General features: G+C 39.5%; 1 protein-coding gene across 2 annotated transcripts in view; it reads right to left on the bottom strand.

The window, feature by feature from the left end:
• Positions 1-513: 513 nt before the first annotated feature.
• Positions 514-25,197, bottom strand: part of LOC120737530 (E3 ubiquitin-protein ligase Midline-1-like) — an 86,484-nt gene continuing 61,800 nt past the window's right edge. For both annotated transcript variants that reach the window (XM_040038303.1, XM_040038302.1), the window contains exons 4-10: positions 18,730-18,837; positions 12,706-12,854; positions 11,910-12,037; positions 9,681-9,824; positions 3,957-4,118; positions 3,457-3,664; positions 514-2,840 (exon numbers count right to left, since the gene is read on the bottom strand). In XM_040038303.1, coding sequence (XP_039894237.1) covers positions 2,492-2,840; positions 3,457-3,664; positions 3,957-4,118; positions 9,681-9,824; positions 11,910-12,037; positions 12,706-12,854; positions 18,730-18,837 — 1,248 coding nt within the window. In that variant the 3' untranslated portion in view covers positions 514-2,491. The remainder of the gene's footprint in view (positions 2,841-3,456; positions 3,665-3,956; positions 4,119-9,680; positions 9,825-11,909; positions 12,038-12,705; positions 12,855-18,729; positions 18,838-25,197) is intronic.

Genomic DNA, 25,197 nt, shown 5'->3' on the forward strand with positions numbered 1-25,197 from the left:
GGAAGAGCCCCCGATGTCCGCGGGAAGTTCACGTGATAAACTTGACAGCTTCCTCTTCTACGGGAAACGTGTAAACTCCAGTGAACTCAGCAGGCTGAAGTCTGAACCTTCTGAAGTGTTTGACATTAGAACATTTTTTGAATGATTCATGGCGTGACAGAAAAAGCCCACGCTGTCAAGTCCCTGTGCAGCATCTGTTCCTATAGAGTGAAATAGCAGTGAAGTACAATGCTGATGTAAGAATATTGATTACAGCAGCTTTAAATGACTGATTCTTGCTTACAGCACCGAGTGCAACACCTGCCCGAAGGGCACCAGTAACTTTATTCAAAACCAAAATGTCACAGTCTAAACTTATTGAATTTGGGACCGCCTGAATTTTCTCAATATGCGATCTTTATTTTTCACCAGAAATGGCTCCTGGCATTTCTCCTGGATATTTTATGAGATCGACTCTTGACATTCTCACACCGGCGCCATATTACTTAACTGGAGAAAAACAAAAGAGCACACTTTAATGTGAAAAGGAACAATGTTTATTTTTCACTCTCGTACAGACCTAGCTCAGACAGTAGTGACGCAAGCTCTCGTACTGTATTATTTTCCCGTAAAAATATCCACAGAGACTGAACGGATAACATCATGGCCTCATACAAAGTTCAAATGGAAACATTAAATTAAACACAATATTTGCATCATTTACACTGAAACACAGAGTTCAATCTATCGCCAATAAACACAGAATTGAAGCTCATTTGTCCTATGTATTGTGTTGTGAACCAACGTCCGTCAAGATATACAACCAAATCTTTACATTTACAATTTTGTAATGCTTGTAATGCTTAACAATTATTCAGTGGACTCTAACCTAAATTACAGAGGACATACTGTACTCGATTGTGTTTCTTCTGGGAGGTTTTCTTATACAGATTTGGACTATTTACGTATCAACAGCTAAAACTCACGTTGGCTAATTTTATCCGTTTAAATTGGAGAAATTAAGGAAAAACAAAATAAACAAATAGGATCCGGTGACTGAGTGAGGTGAGTTAACCCTACTGACATCGTCATTGTGCAACACGTCTGAGGACAGCCCCCCTGTGCGTGGGTGGTTGATTTAATAAAGTATCTTTTTATAGACAGTCTGAATATAGGTTTGATGACCTGAAGTGTAAAAAGAACATGTAAAGCAGTATGTAGAGATGAGAACACCCTGGTTTTGGTGTAACGGTACTGTGGCACAGATGTGTCCCACTAAATATCCATATGCTCAATTAGCAGAACGTTTAAAAAAAGAAGAAAAGAAAAAAATTACACCCAAATGTCCATTTCACACCTAATCTCCAATAATAACCTGTGTCTACAACTGTAACACAATTCACATATTATGTACCACATAAAATAATAATGACAGGACTTGTATGACTGCCAAAAACGAACTGAACACAATAAGTCCAACACAACACTTTCCCAATATGAATACATGTTAATTGCACCAGAATGCATTTGAATGTTAAGCTACAAAAAGCATGAATAAAGTATGAACAATGTGCAAAGACAAAGTCTATATTTAAGGGAACGCTGCATTTAATATTGACCATAATGCTATTTTCTTCTCTGTCACATTTTAAAAATAAGTCTCCATTTATTCTCGTAGCGTAAAATTTATATGAACAGCAATGGCTACTTTGGTTCCTTTTTAATGAGCAAGGAAAAGATAAGAGGGGTGAAATTACTTTACAAAATATACATCTGTAATTCTGCTCTTTCCAACAACCCTGACTGATGAAAGTATACTTTTTGTGTTTATGTGTGCAGTATGTGCAGTTTGAGAGAATTTCAAAATGCAATATCTAAGAAAATAATCTAAAAAAGGCAGGTAGAGAGGAAAATAATAATTGATTGTGGCTTGTATCCTAGTTACCATGGTACAAATATGCTCACCATAGCCCAAAGTGCCTTAGAGTAGACTTTTCTAACCAGAGTCAGATTTGATTGAGCAAATTTTAATAATAGACAGAAAATCTGTTTGAGAAACTTTGACAAAGCAACACGTCATGCAATACGTCTTTTTTGCACAGTAAAGCTGCACTAGGTAACTTTGCACAAATGCTAGCAAGTTCTGTCACTGTCTGAGAAAGTGAAGTTGCCGTGATACTCACATAGACATTTAGCCCAAGACAAACAGGGTGTTATGGCATGTATCAAAGGAAGCCAGCTTGTAAAGGAGGAATAAATCAGACATTTGCAAGTCTGGCTTTTTATTAGGACAGTGTGCTTGCTAGCTTCTGATAGAGATGTCATTGCCTCTGGGTACAAAAGTGCATATGAGGAGAATTTATGTTGGGTAAATAGAGCAGAGCTGATTGAATTAAAGAGGATAGATCCCTCTTCTGTTCTCTATCCAAAGATGAGTACTTTCACATCTCTTGCCCAGTGCAGCTTTAAGATACTAAATTTGGGTTGATTTATTTTTGTCTCTGTGTAGCCTTCAGTTGTTGGGTTCCAGTCCCTCTAGATGGTCAGGGATCGGTAGACCAGTAAGAATGGTTAGACACTTGTTCCACACGTTGAACACAGGACACACGGGTTGGATGAAAGAGACATGAAATGTGTGTAGGTGCTGGGAGCCTACAGCATCATAGAAGCTCAGGTATCCGGAATCGTAATCCAGCAGGACCCCAACGCGTCGCAGGTGGGGTGACGGCTCGATCGCTAGCTCCTTGCTGTTGTGACGAACCACCCAGGAGTTGTTGCAGCGGCAGAGCACCCAAGACGCTGAGTTCTTGCCGATCCATTCGTGCTTGGGGGCTGACTTATAGGCTATGCCTACAGCATACCTTGGAAGGAGATAAAATTTCTATTATCATTATTTGGAAACCAAAGACCATCAGTATTTGCTTAGTTGAGTATCTCAGTATTCTGTTCATAAGTGAATTTGGTGGTATAAGCAGATGAAGTGGTGAACTGTCAGAAGTAATTGTGAAATGAGGCAAAGCTTTTAATTTCAACATCAATCTAGGTTCCATCCTTCATTTGTTTCCATGACTGAAAAGTTGGGATTGCGGATACAGCTACATGCGTAGTGTGTCTACACGCATCTTTAGCAACAGGCTGAGGATCTCAGACATCTCTAAGGACCTGCTGCTCCTTTATGCAGAAAGCAACAAACTGAGGTGGTCCAAGCATCTAAATAGGATGGAGCTTTCCTTTTAGAGGTTCTCTGGTCATGCTCGGCTGGGAGGAACCCCAAAGGCTGATCCAGAATACAATAGAGGGCTTACATTTGTCATCTGACATAGCAGGATACCTCAGGAGAAAGAAGGAGGGTTGGTGGGGAAAAGTCTGCTTAGCCCCACAACCTAACTTTGAATAAGTGGACAGAAATGCATAGATGGATAGATGTTATCCTCAAACAGGATCCATAAATTATTACTTAAAATGTGTAGCTCTCACCATGTGCTCCCTCCAATGAGAGCTTCCCAGTAGTGACGCCCACTGTCAATATAGACATTTCCCACTACACCGTAGCTGCTCTGGCTGGCGAACCGCTCTTGGCTGTGGCCTTTCTTGGATGTGGTTTCATCTCGCTCCACTGTCAGGTTGTCGTGAGACACTTTCAACTTCTTGTGAGCAGATTTAGGATCAAGCTTGAACGGCTGGCCTGTTCGTAGTAAACGAGATAAATAGAAGAGTTGATTTACAAATGGTTCCCATAATTTGCTAGGAAAAGACAGAGTATACCTGAGTTCTTACCAACTTGACCATAAGGACCATGTAGTTACCAGTAAGAGATTATAGTGAAGACTTTTCCAGCATATGTAATTTCTCTCCTTGACCTACTTACCACCTATGGCAAATATTTAGCAGTCCAAAAAATAAATAGTAATTAGGGGCTGTGTGTTTACAGACAGGAAAAAAAAGACTCAGGACTATTTTAGTCTTTATTATCTTACTGTTTGTCTTTAAAGTCCCTGGTTCACTGCTCCTGCTCCCCGCTTGGTTAATAGCCTTCACAACAAAGATATACTTGGTGCCACTCTGCAGACCGTGCACTGTGTAGTGGTTCTGCTTGATGTTGGGAACAATCATCCAGCTTTCCAAGGAGTTACAGAGACCTGAAAGTGGAGGAAAAAAACAAAAAAGTCATGTCAGATTTAGTAAATAGACAGTTAATTCACTTAAATTATAATTCATTGTATTTATTTTTTGCATTATGCGACTCTATAGGACAAAGTCTGGAATGAAAATGAAACTGAAGTGCTGAAGAATTCATATAACTGCAGGCATTTCTCCTTAAAATAACTCACAAATAACAGAAAAACTATTTACTTAAGAGTTCCCTGGAAGAATAATGCATCGCTGAGTGAAAGGACGGTGAACAAAATAACTGGTTGTGTGCAACCCCATGCCAGTGGAAACAGGTGAGAGGGTGTGAAAAGGCACATGAGGAAACTATTCACACCTCGTTGACTTCATAGCTGCACTGTGCTCCCTCTGCTATGTGTGTTTGTGTGTCTTTGGTATGTGCTTTTTATTTAATGGCACTTCAGAGCTGCTGCACAACCTCCTAAGGCATATGTGTGTAGATGTGGGTGTACATTTTCCCTCCATTTCATGTCTTTGTTTGCCTGCTGATCGGGAAGTTGCCACTGCTCGTTGTTATCCATTCATAGATGGAAACCAGTGTTTTGGGTGTGTGTGTGTGTTTTAAATAATGAGCACCCACAATGCAGATTTTAATGTCACTGTCACATAAACTGTTATGCCACATTCTAACAAAGACCTCTAAACAGACAAAAATATCATCGGGTGCGCTGACACTGAACACAAAGTCATTTAAATATTTGTTTTACCTTTTAAGATGTTAAAGGAAGAGAGGAAATGAAGAGTCATAGTCATTTATGAAATGAAATGGAAGCATTTCTGCAGTTATGTAAAGATAATTTGCAGCACAGGCCTAAAACTAACCTGTATATTATGGAGCCCTACAGGGGACATTGGACAAAAAAATGAAGATGAACTTTTGTGAGATCTCGCAAAGCTTTTGCGAGATCACGCAAAATAGGCCGCATCCTTCAGAGGCCGCATTTGAAGGCTGATTATGTCACAGCCAGGCGAAGACGGCTGTCCCAATTCGAAGGCTGCTCCAAATGCATCCTTCATTTCCCCGAATTTGATGGATGGGTAGGGTGTATCCTTCGTGGCCCAATCTATCCTAGAATTCATAATATGGCCCAGCCAATTCCAGTTTCCAACAATGGTGGCAGCTATTACTCTTTCTGGGTCACAAAATACGCTTTTAAGATATTTTCAGGCGAGAATGTAGCTGTGTAAACTTCAAATATCTGCTCGGTTTATCAAGACATTTAACACTTGCAAAAGTGCTCCGAGGTTTTCGGAAACGTCTGTTACCCACCAGCTCAAACCTGACCAGGAGGTCAAAGCCCACTAGAGCTGACGAGAACACCCACTCCCAGTACATCGTGCCTGGACCTCCCGGTCAGCTTCAAGCTGGCGGCCTCCGAAGGGATGCAGCCTATTTCGGAAGATCTCACCAAAGGTTTGCGGGGAAAAGTAACTTGAGATCTCGCAAAAGTTCATTTTCATTTTTTTTTTCTCTAACAGTAGCATCCCCAGGCTTCTACCTTTCTACCTTTAATACCCGGAGAGCAGCCAAATGGCTGGTAGGCTTTTAGCTAAGCTTTAGCTTCAGCCAAGTGGAAGCTAAATTGGCTAGTCATTCATATGTATATTAGGTTGTTACCTGGGAATTCTGGAGGGAGGGGAGTGGGGGTTTGAGTGGATTGAGGAATTTCCCTGCGAATCTTGTTGACTGTTCCGAGGATGGTGGTTTTCCGTCTAAGAAGTTTTTGCGCAAGTGAAAGCGATGTGAAAAAATTGTCCGTGGTAACATTTCTGCCCTTGTCTAGGAATGGTTCCATCAGCCTCCTTACTACATTTTCAGAAAGTCTCTCCCCAGTGGGACGATTGGGGTCCTTGCCAAGATATGGGAAGACATTGCAAATGTACTTGGATTTTAGGTCGCAAGCCACCCAAAACTTGATCCCAAACTTGTCAGGTTTATTTGCAATATACTGCAGGAAACAGCACCGAGTCTTTGATGGGAAAAGCTGTTCATCAACGGTGATATGTAGACCAGGGTTGTAGCACGTGATGCAGTTGGTGACAAATGATCCCCACACACTGGAAATTGCAGCGAACTTATCAGTCTTTGCTCGATCACTGCGGGTGGACTTGTCATCAAAGCGTAGGTGTTGCATGATGTCTTGGAAGCGGTTTCGTGCCATAGTTCCAATTATCTGTGGGTTTCCCAGGTTTGCTGACCAGCAGTCATTTAGAGATGGAACCCTGTTAACCCCCCGCAAGATGACAATTGCAATAAATGCCATTAGTTCAGGGAGGTCCATGAACCAATGAACATGCTCCATGCACCACTCAGCAGGCCATTTGTAAATATGTGTACAAATGGTTGGTTTTTTGTACTGTTTTTATCAATAAATCTCAGCAACAAAGGACATACACCCATGTGTGTTGATTTCTCCCTAAGATGGCAAACTGAAACACTCCAAGTTGGTGACTTTTGGAGATTTATTTCCCTGGATGATTGAGAATGCATCAAGATGAAACATAAAAGGAAGTTCAGAGCTTTTAGCAGCTCCCCCACCCCCTCAATCACACACCCCCACTCCCCTCCCTCCAGAATTCCCAGATAACAACCTAATATACATATGAATGACTAGCCAATTTAGCTTCCACTTGGCTGAAGCTAAAGCTTAGCTAAAAGCCTACCAGCCATTTGGCTGCTCTCCGGGTTTTAAAGGTAGAAAAGCCAAATGGCTGCTCTCCGGGAGTTTAAGTCTAATGTCCCTTGTGGGGCTCCGCAGTATATTGTAAACTCACATATGCTAGCTTAATTCTTTCAGAAATGATAGCTAGACAGTGAGATAGCCCTGATGACTAATTTTAGCTAACGCAAAAACATATCTTGTCAAGGTGATTATAGATGATAGTTTGTTATGTAATATATAATTCATTGATTATGGAAGAAAAAGCATCTAAAGTCAGGCTAACAAAAGCTAGCTTAGCATAAAAGTATGATCTGTTAATAATATAATATGGTCTAGTAAAGCTACTTTCGATATTCTGAATTATTTATATTGACAATAATGTGCTTAGCAAATGAATAATCATAATGAAAGTAGACAGGCACCTAAATTCATTAGTTATCAGTTTAGGCTAATATGTTATACATGTATTTGTGTGTACTTTGTTTTTGAATGCAATTTAAATTCCTTTGGAGGAAAACGAAACAATGAAATGTGGTTAACTGAAAATCCTGAATTCTGATAATTATTAAATCCATGATGCTAAAGACTAAAGGCAATATTAGTGTATGCCACCATGCAGTTATTATTTAACTACTGAGGAAGCTACTGACACTACAACAGGCTAAAAGACCTCTAAGACTAAAAAGCAGTTTGTGCATGATCTTGTCATGTATTTCCCACTGGAAATTAGATTCAGAAGGCTGTACAGAACAATTAGAAGGATAATGTTTTCACTGTTCCATTCCATAAAATTACAATACTTCTACTTCCTGCATAGTGATACAACTCAATTTCCACAGGGGGGAAACTTCTTGCACATGACTTGAATGCCAAAAGCAACACCTCTGACATTACCAGACCTGATAACAAGAGGAGAGAAAAATCATGCTGTCTTCTTGAATGGAAAGAGACAGAAATGTGAAAGCAAGAGAAGAAATGAAGTGTCAAATGAGTTTAATGGCTGTCATTTTTAAATACTCTTTAATCTGTGAAGTAATGACAAGGCAATGGCAAAGGTGTAACCTTACATAGATGGGAAGGAAAAAAATAAAGGAAGGGTGTAACCCAAAAGTATCAGGAGCTGAGTGAAAAGGAGGGAAACAAAGCATGGGAACCAAGAAAAGAAATGGAAAAAGGTACTTTTACTGTTAGGTAATTCTGTTTGAATGTTAGAAAGGATTTCAAAAAGAACAGATGAAAGACAGAGAAAAGGCGGTTTGATTGAAAGGGAGCAGGGGATCTCGCCTTCAGATGCCCTGACCCCATTTTCTTCCTTGTAGTTGTTGCTCACTTGAGTGTGCTCATGATTGTCTAGGGCTTGTGTGTATTTGAGCAAGAGTGAGTATGTCGGCATATACTGCCTGTCTGTTGTTGCTCTACGAGACATTGTGTCACTTAGCGTGTGTCAAGGATGCTGATTCGTTTCCCAGCTGTCATCCCTCCTGACACATCTCACTCCTTCGATGCCACTTAAACCTAAATGTTTCACATGTTTCAGTGTAAGAACTCTGCGTTTCCAGTGAAGTCTAATCTTTTACTGAGTGCTCTTCATGCATTCTGGATTTGCTATTGTCAAATCTTATCCCTCTTTCATCCTTCACAAGCTACAGTCATTTGATGTGTGACAACATCAGGGTGATAGTAGCATAAAGGCCAGAGGCTTCACTTCAGGAGCTTCCACTTCCACTCCAACGCTATCTTAGAAAAGCACTTCAACTCCCATCTGCCTAAGGGGAGCTAGTGGCCAGCAGTAGGGCAGCATAAATGTACAGAGTTGATCTTAGGTCTGACGAGGATGCCTCCTGAACGCCTCTTAGGTGAGGTGTTTCAGGTATGTCCTGCCAGGAAGAGGTCCTGGGGCAGACCCAGAACTCACTGGAGAGGATATATCTTTCAGCTGGTTTGGGAATGACACGATGTGCCCTTGGATGAGGTGAGATGACTTGTCTAGAATTAGGGTTAGGGCTTGGTTTTGGATGTTTCAAGGTGGATGCATTTAGAAGGCCCAATTGACATTGGTATGGGGCAGAATAGGGCTTTCTGGCACTACTTTGTCTACTTTCAAGGTGCATGGAGAGGAGAAGAAAATCTAAAGAAGTTAAAAGTCTATCAACACTTTTATAATAACTTTAATGGCTTGGTCAAGAACTAAAGCTCGTGGCCCTCATCACGGTCATCCCTGATGTCTGTAGTGCACCCGTGCATATAGACAGCTGTCACTGGAATACTCTGATGATGAGTAAAATTAAACTACCATAAAAGTGTCAGCATTCAAACATAACATGATTCTTAGACAAGTTTTGATCTTCTTAAAGGATATGTGAATGTTTATTCACAATTCAGCGTGACAGATGAAAATTACATCAATCTGTTTGCATTCACATTTACCAAGTTAGTACTGCTAAAAGGATTGCTTTTTTCCCACAAATTACATTAATTGGATACTTGGGAAGTGGATTTGTACCTTAATTACTTAATGGAAGCCATTAAGGTGCTTTAAGACCCTGAATGTGGCGCTCAATGGGCCGCTTCAACCTCTCTCCTTCCCCCTGGGAAGTTTTTTTTTATGCAGTTCAAAAAGCTCTTCCCTACAAACGACTCACCATCTTTCAACTTTCTTTTTTATTTTGCTAATGCTAATGAATTCACCCCCATAACCTCTTATTTTCTTTATTGTAGCTGGGACCTTTAAAATAACTACTAAAATAAACTTTGTAGATTGGTTATCTGAGCTAGGTTATATCTTCATGTATTTATTCATTCTTGTGCTTTCAAGATTTGAAAAACCATTTAGTTCTTATCTGATTCCAGCATTCATTTCATACTTACTGGCAATGTTGGACTGTCCGGTGAAAATAGCATACTGGAGCTCATAGGACGTCACAGTGAATTCATCATCTGACGTCCAGTGGGCAGTGATCGTGTCATAGGACGCCGTGCACAGTTCTTCCCTTATGCACGGAGCACTTGGAGCTGCAATGATTGAAGAAAAAAAATCATCGTCTCAGGCCCTAATTTTAGATTGTGTTTGGATAAAATTGCAAATTACATTAGCGATATTCCAAAGTGATGACACACTCAAAGGTTGTTAGCTGTTACAACGGTAGCCTTGATTAACCTTGTACGTGTTCATTTGCTTCGATTTATGAGTCTACAAGCTTCATTACACATAAGACTGAGGATGCTCTTTCTAATAGAGTGGTACGCTGAGCATTAAAAGGAAGGCAGCAGCAAAATAATAAACAATTCAGATAAAAAGCAGATCGCATTAACAGCGGGAACAGTAAATGTAACAGCCCTTTTTAGGAGTAACAAATGCGAGTCGTTACATAACCAGAGATGTTAGATTGGCTCTCTTCCACTCATGCATTGATTCATTGGAAAACTTCATTATGTTATAACTGTTTTTGTTCCACAGAGAAATAAATACAATGAATCACTCTTGTATTCAGTGCATGAAGCCTCTCGGTAGAAAGAGATAGAAACAGAATGGACCGAGGTAAAGAAATAAAGATACAAAGGCACAGCTTAAATTGATTGTAAAGCCACTTCCTATCTCTTTCTCTGTCTGTCACTCGCTCCCTCTCCCGAGCCTTCTGTCATGAGTGGCTGCACATAGTGGAGTGATTCAGACTGATTCACTTAGTGAAAAGGCCCTCCAGCGAAGCCCTCATGCATCACAGAGAATAAATACGAGCCAGCCACTTTCACAGACCTTCAAAACCCACTACACTACCTCGTTTTTGTCCCCACCAAGCTCCATAATTCATGCAGTGACATTTTGATGGGGCCTTGCAAATAGGACATCGGAAATTAATGTTGAAAATTAATTTTAGAGTTAATAGGCTGGGGTCTGTTCAAATGCAATGCTTGAAGAAAACCGAGACATCAAAAGATTTTTTTTAAATCCTAAATTAAAGCATGAATATAATCTTAATTGGAGGCAATATTTGAGTTTCACAGTCCATGAGAAACTGAATCGTGTAATCAAAGGGCTACACTATAGATTAAGACAATACATTAGGTCATGGATTCAAAGAAAGAAGCCATCAAAAGATGATGATAATGAGGATGAACATGAACAGCAGTTCTCAGTGATTGTCACTACACATTTTGAAAATTAGTTTCTGGTTAATCAGTATAATCTGTCCTGTCTTCCACCTCTGTTGTTGTGAATTAGCACCGTATAAATAAAACTGAATTGAACTGAATTGAATTATAATCAGCAGACGTCCATTTGATGAAAAATGGAGGTTAAACATAAAGGTTTCCCAAGCAGAAAGTTCTGGGTTTCTGGGTAAAAATAAAGCCTGCAGTTCCTTGAATGGCCACTTGAGGCTATCTTCAAATGCAAAAACTTCCAAAAGGCTGAACTTTACAGCAGAATAATCATCTTTACAGCCTGATACAAAAGACACTTTGCGTCTTAATGCCAAATTACTCCCTTTTGGAGTCACCCACCTGAATTGTATCTAGGCTTATGGGGTCCGATTTAGTTGAATAGGCAAAATAGCACAATCTCTAAACTCCTTGGAAACATATCCCTAAACGTAAATTTTGTGTCACGAACATTAACAAATGCTTTTTACGCTTCTCACTATATTTTGTGTTTTGAGAAATACATATCCAACACAGTCAGTTGCAGATATTTCCACTTTATACATGCCACCCTGTCACTGTCCTCTCTTTGTAAATACTTAAAATTTTAATTTAACCTTTAGGGCCCTACATGGTCAAGCTCCCCAGTACATTTCTGACCTGCTGAAACCGCATTCCTCTTCCCGAGCTCTAAGGTCATCAGCAAAAAGCGCTATAGAAACAAATTTTACTTACTTACCAACAGTATATTTTTTTTCCTCCAATACCCACTCTGCACTAACGAAACACATTAGTAAAGCTGGCCCATAGTCTACTAACCAGTGTTCTAGCATTTTATTTGAATGCTACTTGGCACTAATTAGCAGCGATCTGTATAGTACATTGAATGCCTGCCAAGCTTGTTAGCATTAGTTGGTAACATAGCACATTACCCAAACACAGTCAGGCTATGATTTTTACCAGTGAGGTAATCCAGATTCTCCAACAGCTTCTTCTCTCTAGTAAAGTCCAGGGCAAATGTGTCGAAGGTGTCAGTCAGGTGTATCTCAGGGATCAGCACTTGGGTTGATGCAGTAGCCATGGAAACCCTATATCAGGACCAGTAGATACTTGTAATACACTTTTCATATGAACTAGTCAGTTTAAGTTATTTTGTAATTGTATATGTATGTGTTAGGGGTGTTTTTGAAGGGTAGACCACCCCAAAATAGATTTTAACTGGACTTGAAAAAAAATGTCATGTCAACATCACAAGTGTTAGCGATACAGTGACAAGCGTTTTTAGCATTTTGCAAAGCATTGTACATAACATCCATATACAGAATTAACACCTCAACAGTTGCTAAATAAAAACACAAACTCCCAATCTAAAGAAAATCATCTTCCTAATTAGTGAAGCTGTGCAGATTAGATTCTGATTGAAACACTGCTTTTGTATGAAGGACTAAAGGATAATGATTTCTTTTTTATATCACCCCTTTTGTTTCTCCTGAGGATGCACATATTGGAGAGCAGGTTTTGTTCTCAATTGCCAAATCAATTAGTCAGAGAGCTTAAGCAGGGAATAAGATTATGCTAAATAGAAGATGAAATCCCACTCTACTTGTTTTAGCTGTTGGCGAAGTTATGTACACAAAGTTTTCAAACTGTTTCTCACCATTTGTGTGGTTGCAGTCTTTAACCTCTCCCTTAAGCTAGATTTTAACATGCTGAGCTGAATAATTAAGGCATGCGGTCAGTGTGTGGGCTGTCTGACCTCTCATTGATGCTCTTGGCTGTCTGCAGAAAGCGAGCATGATCGGTTTCTTTCAGCGTTTGATCGGCCTGTGTTATGAGGGCTGTGGACCTCTCTATGCATTGCTTGCAGTTGGAGATCTGTTGGGCGAGCTTCCGAAGCCTCTGTGCCTAGAAAATGTGAAAGAGAAAGTCACAGAAAAGACTATCAGGATCAATTGGAATGGATGAAATAGTGCTTATGCAAGTTAAGGTGTTGTGAATCATTATGGCTGATAACATAATCAGAGCTGATGGCACAAAACGTCCCAGAAATATGGGGTTTTATGGGCGCAAGAAGATGGATGTTAACATTTTGAAGTCACTCATAAATGAAAAGGTCAAATCCACAGTTGACTAATCCAGGTAGTCATCAAATTCTGCATGTTTTCTTCTACTGGTATTAACATCACAGAAGGTTAACAAAGGGCATGAACATACCCATCATCCATAAATAAAATCACAGGACAATTAGTTTAACTTTCACTTTACTTGTCTCTTTTTCCACATTCTTTTGCACCTGACACTTCAAGGTAATGTTTTGGACATAGCTACCCATGATTGGTTGGTTTCTTAAATTCTGTTTTGAAGCCTTGAGGAAACAGACTTGACAACGAGATTGAAAAGTCTTTAGGCATTGAGCACATTTATCCGCTATTTTGAAAAAAGGAAAACAAGACTCCTGAAATAGACTTTTTATTTTATTCAGTATGACATAAAATTAGTGACTGACCCATCAACTTAGCAGGATAGCGTTTATAGGTGTCATAGGGGCTCATTTGCTTTCCCATAGACTTCTATAGAACGACTATAGAAAGGCCTTTTGTAAGCAGATACTGGCTATCTGGTGGCCTTCGAATAGAATGGTGGTTTAAGACAGCAGTCCCCAACCTTTTTTGTACCACGGACGGGTTTATGTCCTACAATATTTTCACGGACCAGCCTTTAAGGTGTTGCGGATAAATACAACAAAGTAAAACCAGTACCGGTACCAAAAAAAGAAGATTTAATCATAACACACGGGAAACGACCCAGGGAAACTGAGTTAGCGATAAAAACAATAAAAAAAATAATGCTAAAATTGCTGAGAACCATGAATTTCACACCCAAGCCTCAATTCTCACGGCCCGGTACCAAACGACTCACAGACTGGTACCCGTCTGGGGGATTGGGGACCACTGACTTAATTTTTCCAGCTTGGAAGCTACGTCTATGGTTTATCTTGTGTATGCCAATAAAAATGCATGAATTCAATTATTCATATGAATCATTTTAGGGGCATTCATTCTGGTAGGGAAATCTGAAATCGTGTTCATTATTTGAGTCACTTTACCCTACCTACCTTGTTGCTTATCTGCAAGATGCTTTGCAACCCACCAAACTAATGTAACAACATGTCTCTTGTTTTCTGTGGTTGGAGATATGGGTGTATAGGTCTTATTGCCGCACTACTAGAGCTACCATCAAAAATAAATTGTTGCATATAAAAAAAAAAAAAAACATTTTTTCTTGTCAAGATGGAGTCCTCAGAAGCTCCATCTTAACAAAAGAAGAGTAAATAAAGAGGACACAGGGTGCTTGGCAAAATGTTTTCTTTCAATATCAGCTAATCTTCTCATGCCCCAGCTAATCTTAACTTTTTCAGAGCTGTCAGTGATTCTGCTAAATGGAAATCTGGGATTTTAGATGGCCTCGTTTGCTCCTCGGTTTCATTTTCTTTCCCTGTCAGCAAAGATTTCAGGAGACAGATTTAGGTCAGTGGTTGCATTGAGGTCAAAGGACATTTCATCAGCAGCTTGGCTTGCAAAGAACCCAAGATACTGTAATCCTGATTTAAGGGCACTGAAAATTTCAATCAATTGCTAGTCATTATTACTACAGAAACTTTGTCTCAGAAAAGTGTTGAGTTGTTTTTGAGTATGAGCTAACACAAACACCCAAAATCAAGTTGTAAGAATTATGTTGGTCTATAAACAATGATCCATCCATCTGTATCCATTTCTCTATTTGCTGCACAATCCTAACAGCTGAAAGCCTAGATTACATGGTAAAAAAAAACCCCCATCCCTAGTGCATTCCAAGTCTCATTAGACGGAGCTTAAAGAAATCATCTGTGTTTAGAGTACGAGAAAGAGTGCCGTCCCATATGCTCTGGGATCTGCTTTTGGGCAGTCTGTCTGTTTTTCCCTTCTGTTGAATATGTGTTGAAGGGTTTGCCGTCTGTTGGAAGAGTAAGGATCAGGTCAAGCAACTGTAATGATGCATTGTGTTGAATAGAAAATGAGGTCTGATGATATCTTAAATTGATGTCAGAGAGTTTAAATTGGGATTAATAAAAGCTTGGCCTTATAAGTCAATCAACTCTAGCAAAACACAAGCTCTAAATTGTAGTTCTGTGTTATGTAGATATTAAACACACAGCATGAATGAGGGAATCCATTTGTTTCACAGGTTATTACAGCTGCAGACAATGTTCACTCTCGGAGGATTATTATGTGTGCTTGAGCAGTTGATAGATGGACTGAAGCAGCATTTTAATATTAAATGAAAGTTGTAAGAAAGATTGAGAGAATATGTAGGCAAAGCTTGTTATAAATACAGCATTTATAGCAAACAAATGGTGTCACAGTCCTCGCCCCTCTGAGCGTTCTATGGGCAGAAATCTGTGCCATCAGAAACTGAATTTGAATAAGTTAAATTTGAATTTGAATTGCTGGGATTGAATCTGAATTGTAACTTGAATAAATGCTTTTAAAAACTGAATATGAATTAGCCTGATTTGAAATTCAATTTATTGGTTTGAAAATGATCATCACTAAACTGAAATTGAATTTTATAGTTTGAAAATGAATTCATTTGCTTTGAAACTGTATTTTATCCATTAAAAATTTAGCTCTCGAATAATTTCGGATTCACTTCTCAACATTCAGTTTCAGTTCTACAATTCAATTTCAGTTCCAAAATTCAGTTTTTTGGGACTTACATCTGGTTCCGGTTCAAGAGTAATCGAGCGCAGATTAATAGAACTACATTTTACTAGCGGACCGAAAGTGTTACTGATGGGAATCTACAGCGTCTTGAGCTGAATTAAGACTTCAGAAGTCATTCGTCATGTCGAATGACCAGCAGATAAACTCTCAGGTTGGTAATAAATGTATTACATGTATAAGAACAAGCGTCATGTTAACAAATGATAGCCGTACAATAACTTTTATGCTTATTGTAGCTGTTAGCTAAAAACGCTAATTTAGCGTAGTTTCCCCTGGATTCAGCTTTGACAAACAAATATGATCGACTGTTTCTAGTAGAATTCCAAAGTTGTCATCTTGTACCCTCTCAGAGCCCTGTATGCTTGCAGAAACCCCTACAGTAGGGAAACATGCAAAACAGTGTCCAAACCTTTGTATTTTAGCTTTATTTATGTCTTACACAGCATCCCAACTCTTTAGCTAACTTAATAACTTTAGCTAAAGTGAATAGTTAGTCTAATTCATTAGTGCAGCATTACTGGATCACCTCTGTTTGAAGTGATATGATATATGACTATCACTGTGTTTAACTACCATAATAATTCTTAGGGTACTGAGTGCATGCTTAATTAGTTTTTTTTTTTTTAAACATACTGCTCCATTGCTATGTTTGACAGGCTGAAGTTGTCGGGTCACCTCCTAAATCAACCATCTTGTACAGGTGTTTTGTGCCAGATATGGAGTGTCCACTGAAGACTGAAGATACTGAATTTCTACGCCTTGCCATTGATCCCTCTTGTGCCTTCATCTACCGGTAGACAAGAGACATTAACTTAACCACTCTCACATGCTCTGTACCTACATCACCTTCCCTGACAGTCGTAGCTAGGCTCATCTGAGGGTGAAATTATAAGAATGTGTTATTTTGCAAAGTGCTCTCTAGGGTTCCTAAATAAAATATGGCATTGAGGTCATTTCTTTTGAATTAATCCCTTCTTCTGAAATATAAGAACCTCTCCTGGTTTTAATGGCACTTTGGATTTCCTTACTTTCTGTTCCACTCCCAACGCCAAATAGATGCTGACAAGCTGACACAGTAACATGGAAGAGGGAAAGAAGTTGGAAAGGACTACTACAAATAAACCTAATGCCTAACAATGTAAAATAAGAACAATAATAACAATAAAGGCAAAAGATGAAGTAACAAGTTTTTAGTTTCTTGGTTATTCCAAATGATCATCTAGATGTCTGTGACATGTGATGACAAACACCATAATGGAAGACCTTTGTCATCACATGCTTAAACTCATCATATATTTTTGCATATGCTGAACAGACAGTCAGACATGCTTTAACTGTGGGGTAGAAAACTGCATGAACACCATACGGCAGGGGTCTCAAACTCCAGTCCTCGACGGCCGCTGTCCTGCAACTTTTCCATGTGTCCCTGTTGCAACACACCAAGTAGGTCATTAGGAAGACTATAGAACTTGACTGCATGTTGAGTTTGCAATTCAGCCATTTGATTCATGTTACAGCAGCTCATGAGTGAATGAACATGGTGCAATAAAAGTATTTTTAGAAGTATATGTTTCCAAATACATACATTTACTTAAATTTACTTGAGTAGGATTAGGGGTTGCCACCTCAGCACGCAGTCAAGTTCTATACTCTTGCTAATGACCTACTAATTGTATTCAGGTGTGTTGCACCAGGGACACATGGAAAAGTTGCATGACACCAGCTCTCGAGGACTGGAGTTTGAGACCCCTGTCATACGAAATATGACAGGTGTGGTTGAACTGCATGAAGACTCTGAAGTGTCCCTTCTCTTCTGGCAGGACAGGAATGTAGCCTTGTCCTGTGAGCCACCTTAAGGGTGTACTTGGAGTAGAACTGGACTGTCACCGGCCTCAGGCTCTTCACCTTTTCAAAGACAAAGCAGTCATTTAGATAAAATATTAGATATTGTTTACCTGTAAATGCACAAAGTAAATTTAGAAATGTAATTCTTGTCAAGAGTGAACAAGCACTGATAGTGTAATCTACAGCTGTGGCCAGATGTTTAGAGAATGAGAAGTGTTGTTTGTTTATTTACAAAGTTTGCTGTTTCAGTGATAGTTGTATATCATATTATATCACTTCAAACAGATGTGATCCAGTAATGCTGCACTAATGAATTAGACTAACTATTCACTTTAGCTAACGTTATTAAGTTAGCTAAAGAGTTGGGATGCTGTGTAAGACATAAATAAAGCTAAAATACAAAGGTTTGGACACTGTTTTGCATGTTTCCCTACTGTAGGGGTTTCTGCAAGCATACAGAGGGGGTACTCTGAGAGGGTCCAAGATGACAACTTTGGAATTCTACTAGAAACAGTCGATCATATTTGTTTGTCAAAGCTGAATTCAGGGGAAACTACGCTAAATTAGCGTTTTTAGCTAACAGCTACAATAAGCATAAAAGTTATTGTACGGCTATCATTTGTTAACATGACGCTTGTTCTTATACATGTAATACATTTATTACCAACCTGAGAGTTTATCCGCTGGTCATTCGACATGACGAATGACTTCTGAAGTCTTAATTCAGCTCAAGACGCTGTAGATTCCCATCAGTAACACTTTCAGTCCGCTAGTAAAACGTAGTTCTATTAATCTGCGCTCGATTACTCTTGAACCGGAACCGGATGTAAGTCCCAAAAAACTGAATTTTGGAACTGAAATTGAATTGTAGAACTGAAACTGAATGTTGAGAAGTGAATCCGAAATTATTCGAGAGCTAAATTTTTAATGGATAAAATACAGTTTCAAAGCAAATGAATTCATTTTCAAACTATAAAATTCAATTTCAGTTTAGTGATGATCATTTTCAAACCAATAAATTGAATTTCAAATCAGGCTAATTCATATTCAGTTTTTAAAAGCATTTATTCAAGTTACAATTCAGATTCAATCCCAGCAATTCAAATTCAAATTTAACTTATTCAAATTCAGTTTCTGATGGCACAGATTTCTGCCCATAACGTTCACCTCACCTTCCCCTCTTTGATCTTGTTCCCGATGATCTGCCTCCTCTGCTGAATAATGTCAATCAGGACGTCACACTCCTCCAAGAGCTTGCCCTCCTGGCGGGACGCGTTCACCTGAGAAACCAATTCATGGCGAGTATTAGACAAACAAAGAGACTGATGAAAGGTGTGGATGGGGTATATAGAGGGATGTATGTTTAGTGATTCCACATCATGTCCACTGAGGGACAGGGTGTTATTTTCATCCATCAGCCAGCCCTCCTGTCTGGAAGCAAACACTTGACGAAGATGAGGCATATTCAGCTATTTTGCCTCCTGCTGGCTAGAGGGCTGAGTGATAAGGAAAGTAAGCGGGAAGCACTATGTCTGTAAGAAAGCACACATGACTCTCAGCAACATGCTGTGCAAGGGTAATGAAATGAGCTCTTATACACGGTACAGTGTATATATATTTGCCTTTTTATATGAGTGTGAGAATTCTGAATGTGAAAGAAATGTACAGTAGGTTTATGTTTTTGCTGTTTTATATATTAAACAAGTACATAAAAAGGTGAAGCGACGTACAAATAGATCTTGTGGAAAATCTGACTCTGAGCAACTTCAATAACAGAAGTTGCTTTTCAAATTCAACAAAGGGCATTTGTGAACTGTCACAGACATGTAGATATCTATATCAAAATGCCCAATTCACAGCAGAGATAAACATGTTCACAGGCTGATAAACTAAAGTATTTTTGGTCTTATTTTCCCCTTCATAAAAACTCTACTTCCTAACTCATAACTAGTTATCCATTATTAGAAGTGTGGCAGCTTTCAGAGGCAGGTTGGCTAGCTACAAACTGGATGGCTAGCTCTTTGCTAATCATCGGTTCAGCTAATTCAAATCAAAGATCTAAATCTTCAAACTGTGTTTGAGATGTTGGTGCCTTTTGAATCATTTTTAATGCAATTATCTGACAAATAATATGCCATGTTCTTCCACTAATTTTACTAAACAGGCATTCTATCTATTGTAGCTAACCTAGGTTAGTTAGCTTGCTAAAGAAGCTAACTAGTCAAGAATACTTATCATTCTTGACTAGTTAACTTGCTAAAGAAGCTAACTAGTCAAGATTACTTATTATTCATGACAAACAAAAATATGCAGCAACTTTATTTTTACAGATGCTGTCGTGTAGCATTTAAGGGGAATGGAATATAAAGGTGATTACATCTAAACAGTCAAATTATTATTTTCATATACAGACATATATACCTACAATCATTGTAGGTATATATTATGGAATTCACAATATTGAATTCCAGTGTAGAGCCTAGTAATATCCTAAGTGAGCAGCAGTATTATAAAAGGAGCATAATTAGCCTTATTTCAGTCTGTGGACTGAAACATCTGTGTGTCTCAAATCCCACTGATGGCAGTTAACTTTAATAAAAATGATTTAGTCTAGCTGGAAGGTGTCTGAAAAAGTGCAGCTGACCGCTTTCAAGGTGGTTCTGCCATGAGGGTCCATTCTGTGAGGCAATTGATTCACTTTGCAGTTGGAACCTGTATAGTCTGAGCAGGCTATAAAAGTTGTTCAAGTCCAATTATGAGAGTGCAGGTCCAAACATAATGTGTAATTTCTCATTGTGGTCATTTCCTAGCGGCCCTTTCAGCACCTTGTAAAGTGTTTTCTTGCTGCAGCAGAGCGATAGCACTGGGAGCAATGAAAGGGAAGTCTGCTGTGAGCGTTACCGAGCTGAAGAAAGACTGCACAGTTATTCATGCAAACATACACTCTTACAAGCACACATCGATGCTGACAGGTGTTTTAATAATGACATCATAGGGGCTCATTTGCTTTTCCTCCACAGAGCCAAACGAGGTTGGAGTAGACTTCCACAATATCCTCAGCGTCCCTTCCTAAACAGCATTTATGTGATTTTCTGGGATCATTTTGCCAACAGAAACAATTTTCCACCTGGATTACATCTCAGTGCTTATGTTAGACATGCCGAGCTGAATGCCTAAGCTCTGCTCTATAGCAATGCCTCTGCAACTGTCTTTTCAACACTGTTAATTGGTTTCATCAACATCACTGTGACAGCTCTGGGGAAGCCTGACATTTTTAACAGTTTACTGTATATGTTATCTCTGAGTGGCATTTTGTACACCACTTAGTATACTTATGCAGATATAAGGTATTTTGGGTTGAAGCCTTTCTTAATATAAACCAAAAGAGCACATGCTGAGGCTAATCTGTTCCTTGGAAGGCAGCTCTTTTCATCTCTAGCCGCATTTATTTAATGTTTTGATGTTTTAGGAATGGCTTCCAAAAACTGATTGAAACAGCCTAAAATGAAGTTGGAACAAAAGCCTCAGAATTTTCTGGCATTACTTTGTCTCTTTAGTTTATCAGAAAGGTCTAACTTGCTTTTTCGGACATTACGTGACTGTAGAAGGTGACATCTGAAGGTGTCACTGTGGATTTAAGGTGATATACCCCTCTATGCTTATCTCTCAATAAGATGGCAGACACACAAAAGTAATCTTAAGCTCTTTTCACAGATGCACTTTAGCCCTGAACCTTTTTGGGATTTACACAACAGACATTTGAGAATGCAAAGGTCTGACACATCCTGGATGCTAGCCAGTATGCCCTCTGTGCCCTCTCTGTTCAACTTAGTCTATGTGCTGTCTGAACATACCCATGTGAGGATAACACATCTAATGTTCCAATGTATTAACCAATAGCAGGTGGGTGTCACATTTGCTGTCACCTATATGCTCTATGTCAGGGGTGGGGGAAATCCAGGCCTCAAGGGCCGGCGTCCTGCAGGTTTTAGATGTGTCCTTGATCCAACACAGCTGAGTTAAATTGCTAAATTACCTCCTCAACATGTCTTGAACTCTCCAGAGGCCTGGTAATGAACTAATCGTTTGATTGAGGTGTGTTGACCCAGGGTGAGATCTAAAACCTGCAGGACACCGGCCCTTGAAGCCTGGTGTTCCCCCACCCCTGCACTATGTAGACAGTACCCTTGACTAAACCAGTAATCACACTTCTATAAGTGCAAATACATGTATTTATGAACTATCTATGGCTCATTCAGAATAATCAGACTGAAAGGCTAGTCTAAAGGTAAGGTAACCCATAACTGACAAGCATGGTTCTGCACTGGTAGTCCACATGGACTTTTGGCCTTAGTGTATAAGATGATTACTCACAATCGCTCTATCTGCACTACCCAAGATAGCCACCAATGTGTAACCATAAAGCCCACATCAGAAAATAATCAAAGTTGAGCATGGTCTAAAGGACGAGGTTTCACAGCACCTGTATTGTCAATTGTTCCTCACATTCTTCAACTACCACTTTGTTTTTGTGTCACTTTCTTACAATAAATTAAAATGGTAAATGGTGAATGGCCTGTATTTATATAGCGCTTTACTAGCCCCTAAGGACCCCAAAGCGCTTTACATATCCAGTCATCCACCCATTCACACACACATTCACACACTGTTATTAGTGTAAATTAGTTATTGAGTTATGTGTAAGCTAACACTAGCAGTGCTTGCATCAGCACCTGATGCTTTTATAGGGTTGCCAACCGTCCCTTAAAAAACGGAATCGTCCCGTATTTCGAAACAAAAGTACACGTCCCGTATTGAGCTAATAAGGGACGCACTTTGTCCCGTAATACAGTGAGAATCAAAAGTAGTCTATAACTTTTAATGGAATTAACGCTTTGTTGGAAAACATAATTCCCAGCCCCTCTCCTGCTTTGTGACCAATGAGCTGACAGCACACTTATGACAATTCGAGTATGACAATTCAGATTACCGCTTATCTCATTGGTCGAGGAAAGGTCGCTTACGGAGAAAATACCGGAACACAACAGATGACCACAACAAGAAGCATGGCCAACAGGGAAACAAATGCCGACACTGCGGTGCAAGTCTCGGACGTCAGTACACCTAAAGCTGGACATACACTGGGCGATTTTCAAACTGCACGATTGACTCGCAGGGGTTATAAGTTTGTAGGTCACGATGCAGGTCTCACACTATACGGCCCGATGCTCTGATGCGACCTGAGTGCTCACACTGTGCCTCCATAAAATGAAGGTTATAACAGAAAATCTGTCGCTCGCTCTCCCTCTCTGTCTTTCACTCACACAGACACACCACCACCATCAACTTTGCTAAATTTCTAATGATAAACATTGATCAGGCAGCTGTGATTGAGCAGCAATGTAAATCCAACTATTTTCACGGTTGTTGTGGTCGTGATAATTTTGTGATGCCACATCGAAAAGGCTCGGATGAGCTTTCCAAAGTTCTACAAGTTGTGCCTCCATCGCTTGTGTCCAGATCACACGCTGCACTGCCGTGCTGCACCGTCTTTTTCACCGACGGTTACGTGTTTGCGCATGAGCAGTGTGAGCAGCTGCGGTGACACCCTCACGAGCGATTGATGATCGGGAGCTGCTCGAGGTGTTAATCGCTTCTCGTTACCCCACGTATACTACACGATGCACGATGAAGGCCAAAATTGGGCCGATCACCAAATCGGTCGCATGACTCAAAAATCGGCTCAAAATGGGCCAAAAATCGTACAGTGTAAGCCCAGCATTAGAGCAGCAATGTTTGTTCCCCTCAGAGAAAGAAAAATAGGCTGCAAAAGTACAGGGAGGAATGGGAAAAGGAAAACACCTGGCTGGAAAAGTGCACGTTAACACCTATAAAGCGCACTGCACTGTGTGCCGGCGCACTTTTTCCATAGGCATGCTTCTAATGGTGGGCACATGAAGAACATGAGGGGCGTGAAAGCTCGGGGAACCCTTAACCAATTTCTTGTCCACCAGGCCACGGCAGAAGCAGATATGGTATGTAAACATTGGTTTGTTTTTTTTAAACCCTCTGGTTAAGGTTAATATGGGCATGTGCAGTGAATATCAGCGCTATGTGGCCAGAAGTGTGATAATATAATTTATTTTGTGTAATAAACAACTGCAAGGATAGATGATTACAACAAATAGATGACTAATACATAAAAGTAATACATAGATGAATAATGATGATGAATAATGATGCGTAATCATGGGAACAAGTGGGTTTACAAACAGGAGCAGCTGATTAGCATTAGAAAAGCTGAAATAATACCTCAACTGAAGCCAATTGTACTAAATGCACTATATGTGCACTGTTACAAGAATGATTTTGTTCTATTGTTTTCTATTAATTTATATAATTTTAAGTTAAGCAGGACAGAGTTCTTTTAAAGAAAGATTTACTTATATTCTCAAAAGTTAAGCATGACAGGCTTCTGTTTAAGAAAGAGACCTGTTTTACTGTGTTAATGTTATTTTGAGCTAAAAATAAATGGCTAAATGATCATTTGTTTCCCATATGGTCATATCACAAAGAATAAGCATCTGCTTAAATCAAATTCAAGTCAAATGGTTAAAAAATAATTTCACACACAAAAAAAAGAGCTACCACACTGGGAAGGGTGAAGACAACTGGGTTGCCCGGCCCTGGCCACGAGGTGTCCCTTATTTATTTTTCAGGGAGTTGGCAACCCTATGCTTTTACCTTTTAGCTTTTACCTTGCAAGCTTAAGGGATCGCTCTCATCTTAAAAAAACGATTGATTGTATGTGGCCTGTGTTGGTGTACCACACAACCACACTGGTTAACACAGCTGTCGACTGTCTTACTTTTTAACATCGACTGTTAATGACTTCCTGTGGTGTCTGGTACCAGAACCAACTCTACCAATTCTAGTGCATTTCTAGCAGTGGTTACCAATCCCTCAGGAAGCAGTGCATAATTATAATATCTTATCAGCTAGTTCCCTGATTCAAATCCACTTTCATAGTTCGACAAAGAAAGCTTATTTTCAAGTAAGGAAAAGAATACTTTCTGTACCCTTGAACATAGTTAACCTGTTAGTAAATGGATGTCATAATATAAACAGCAGTAACAAGGGAGTGGCACAGACACACTGTCATGTACACAGCCACACAGACACCCACACACAATTTGTGACCAAAGTACATGATGTGCTGTGTAAAGATGTGAAGCATCTAATGACTGTGGGCAGAACCCTCTGGAGCATATGATCAGTATGACAGATTATAGCCTGAGAGGGACATTAAGTGATTCATTTAACCACAGAAACACACACACATGCACACAAATGATTCAAGCCTGGAGGATATCCAAACTTTGTAAAATGTGCATCAAACAAACTTTCTGGAGGGGGGGTGGGGGTGAAGTTGGTCTTGAAGGGCCTATATTCCCTGACACGCATCAGAGGTAACGCTTTCCTTCTCTCTCTGGCTTTAAAACAAAACTGCAAAAGCGCTAATCCTTTTTCATTTTCTTGTGTTCTTTTTCTTTTTTTAATGGGATAATTTATTTTCTTTCATTTAAATAAACAAACCAATTAACTGCCTAAAACGATCCCTCTTTGAGTATTTAGGATTA

This window comes from Simochromis diagramma, unplaced genomic scaffold (assembly GCF_900408965.1).
Source record: "Simochromis diagramma unplaced genomic scaffold, fSimDia1.1 OVJJ01000413.1, whole genome shotgun sequence".
NCBI lineage: Eukaryota > Metazoa > Chordata > Actinopteri > Cichliformes > Cichlidae > Simochromis > Simochromis diagramma.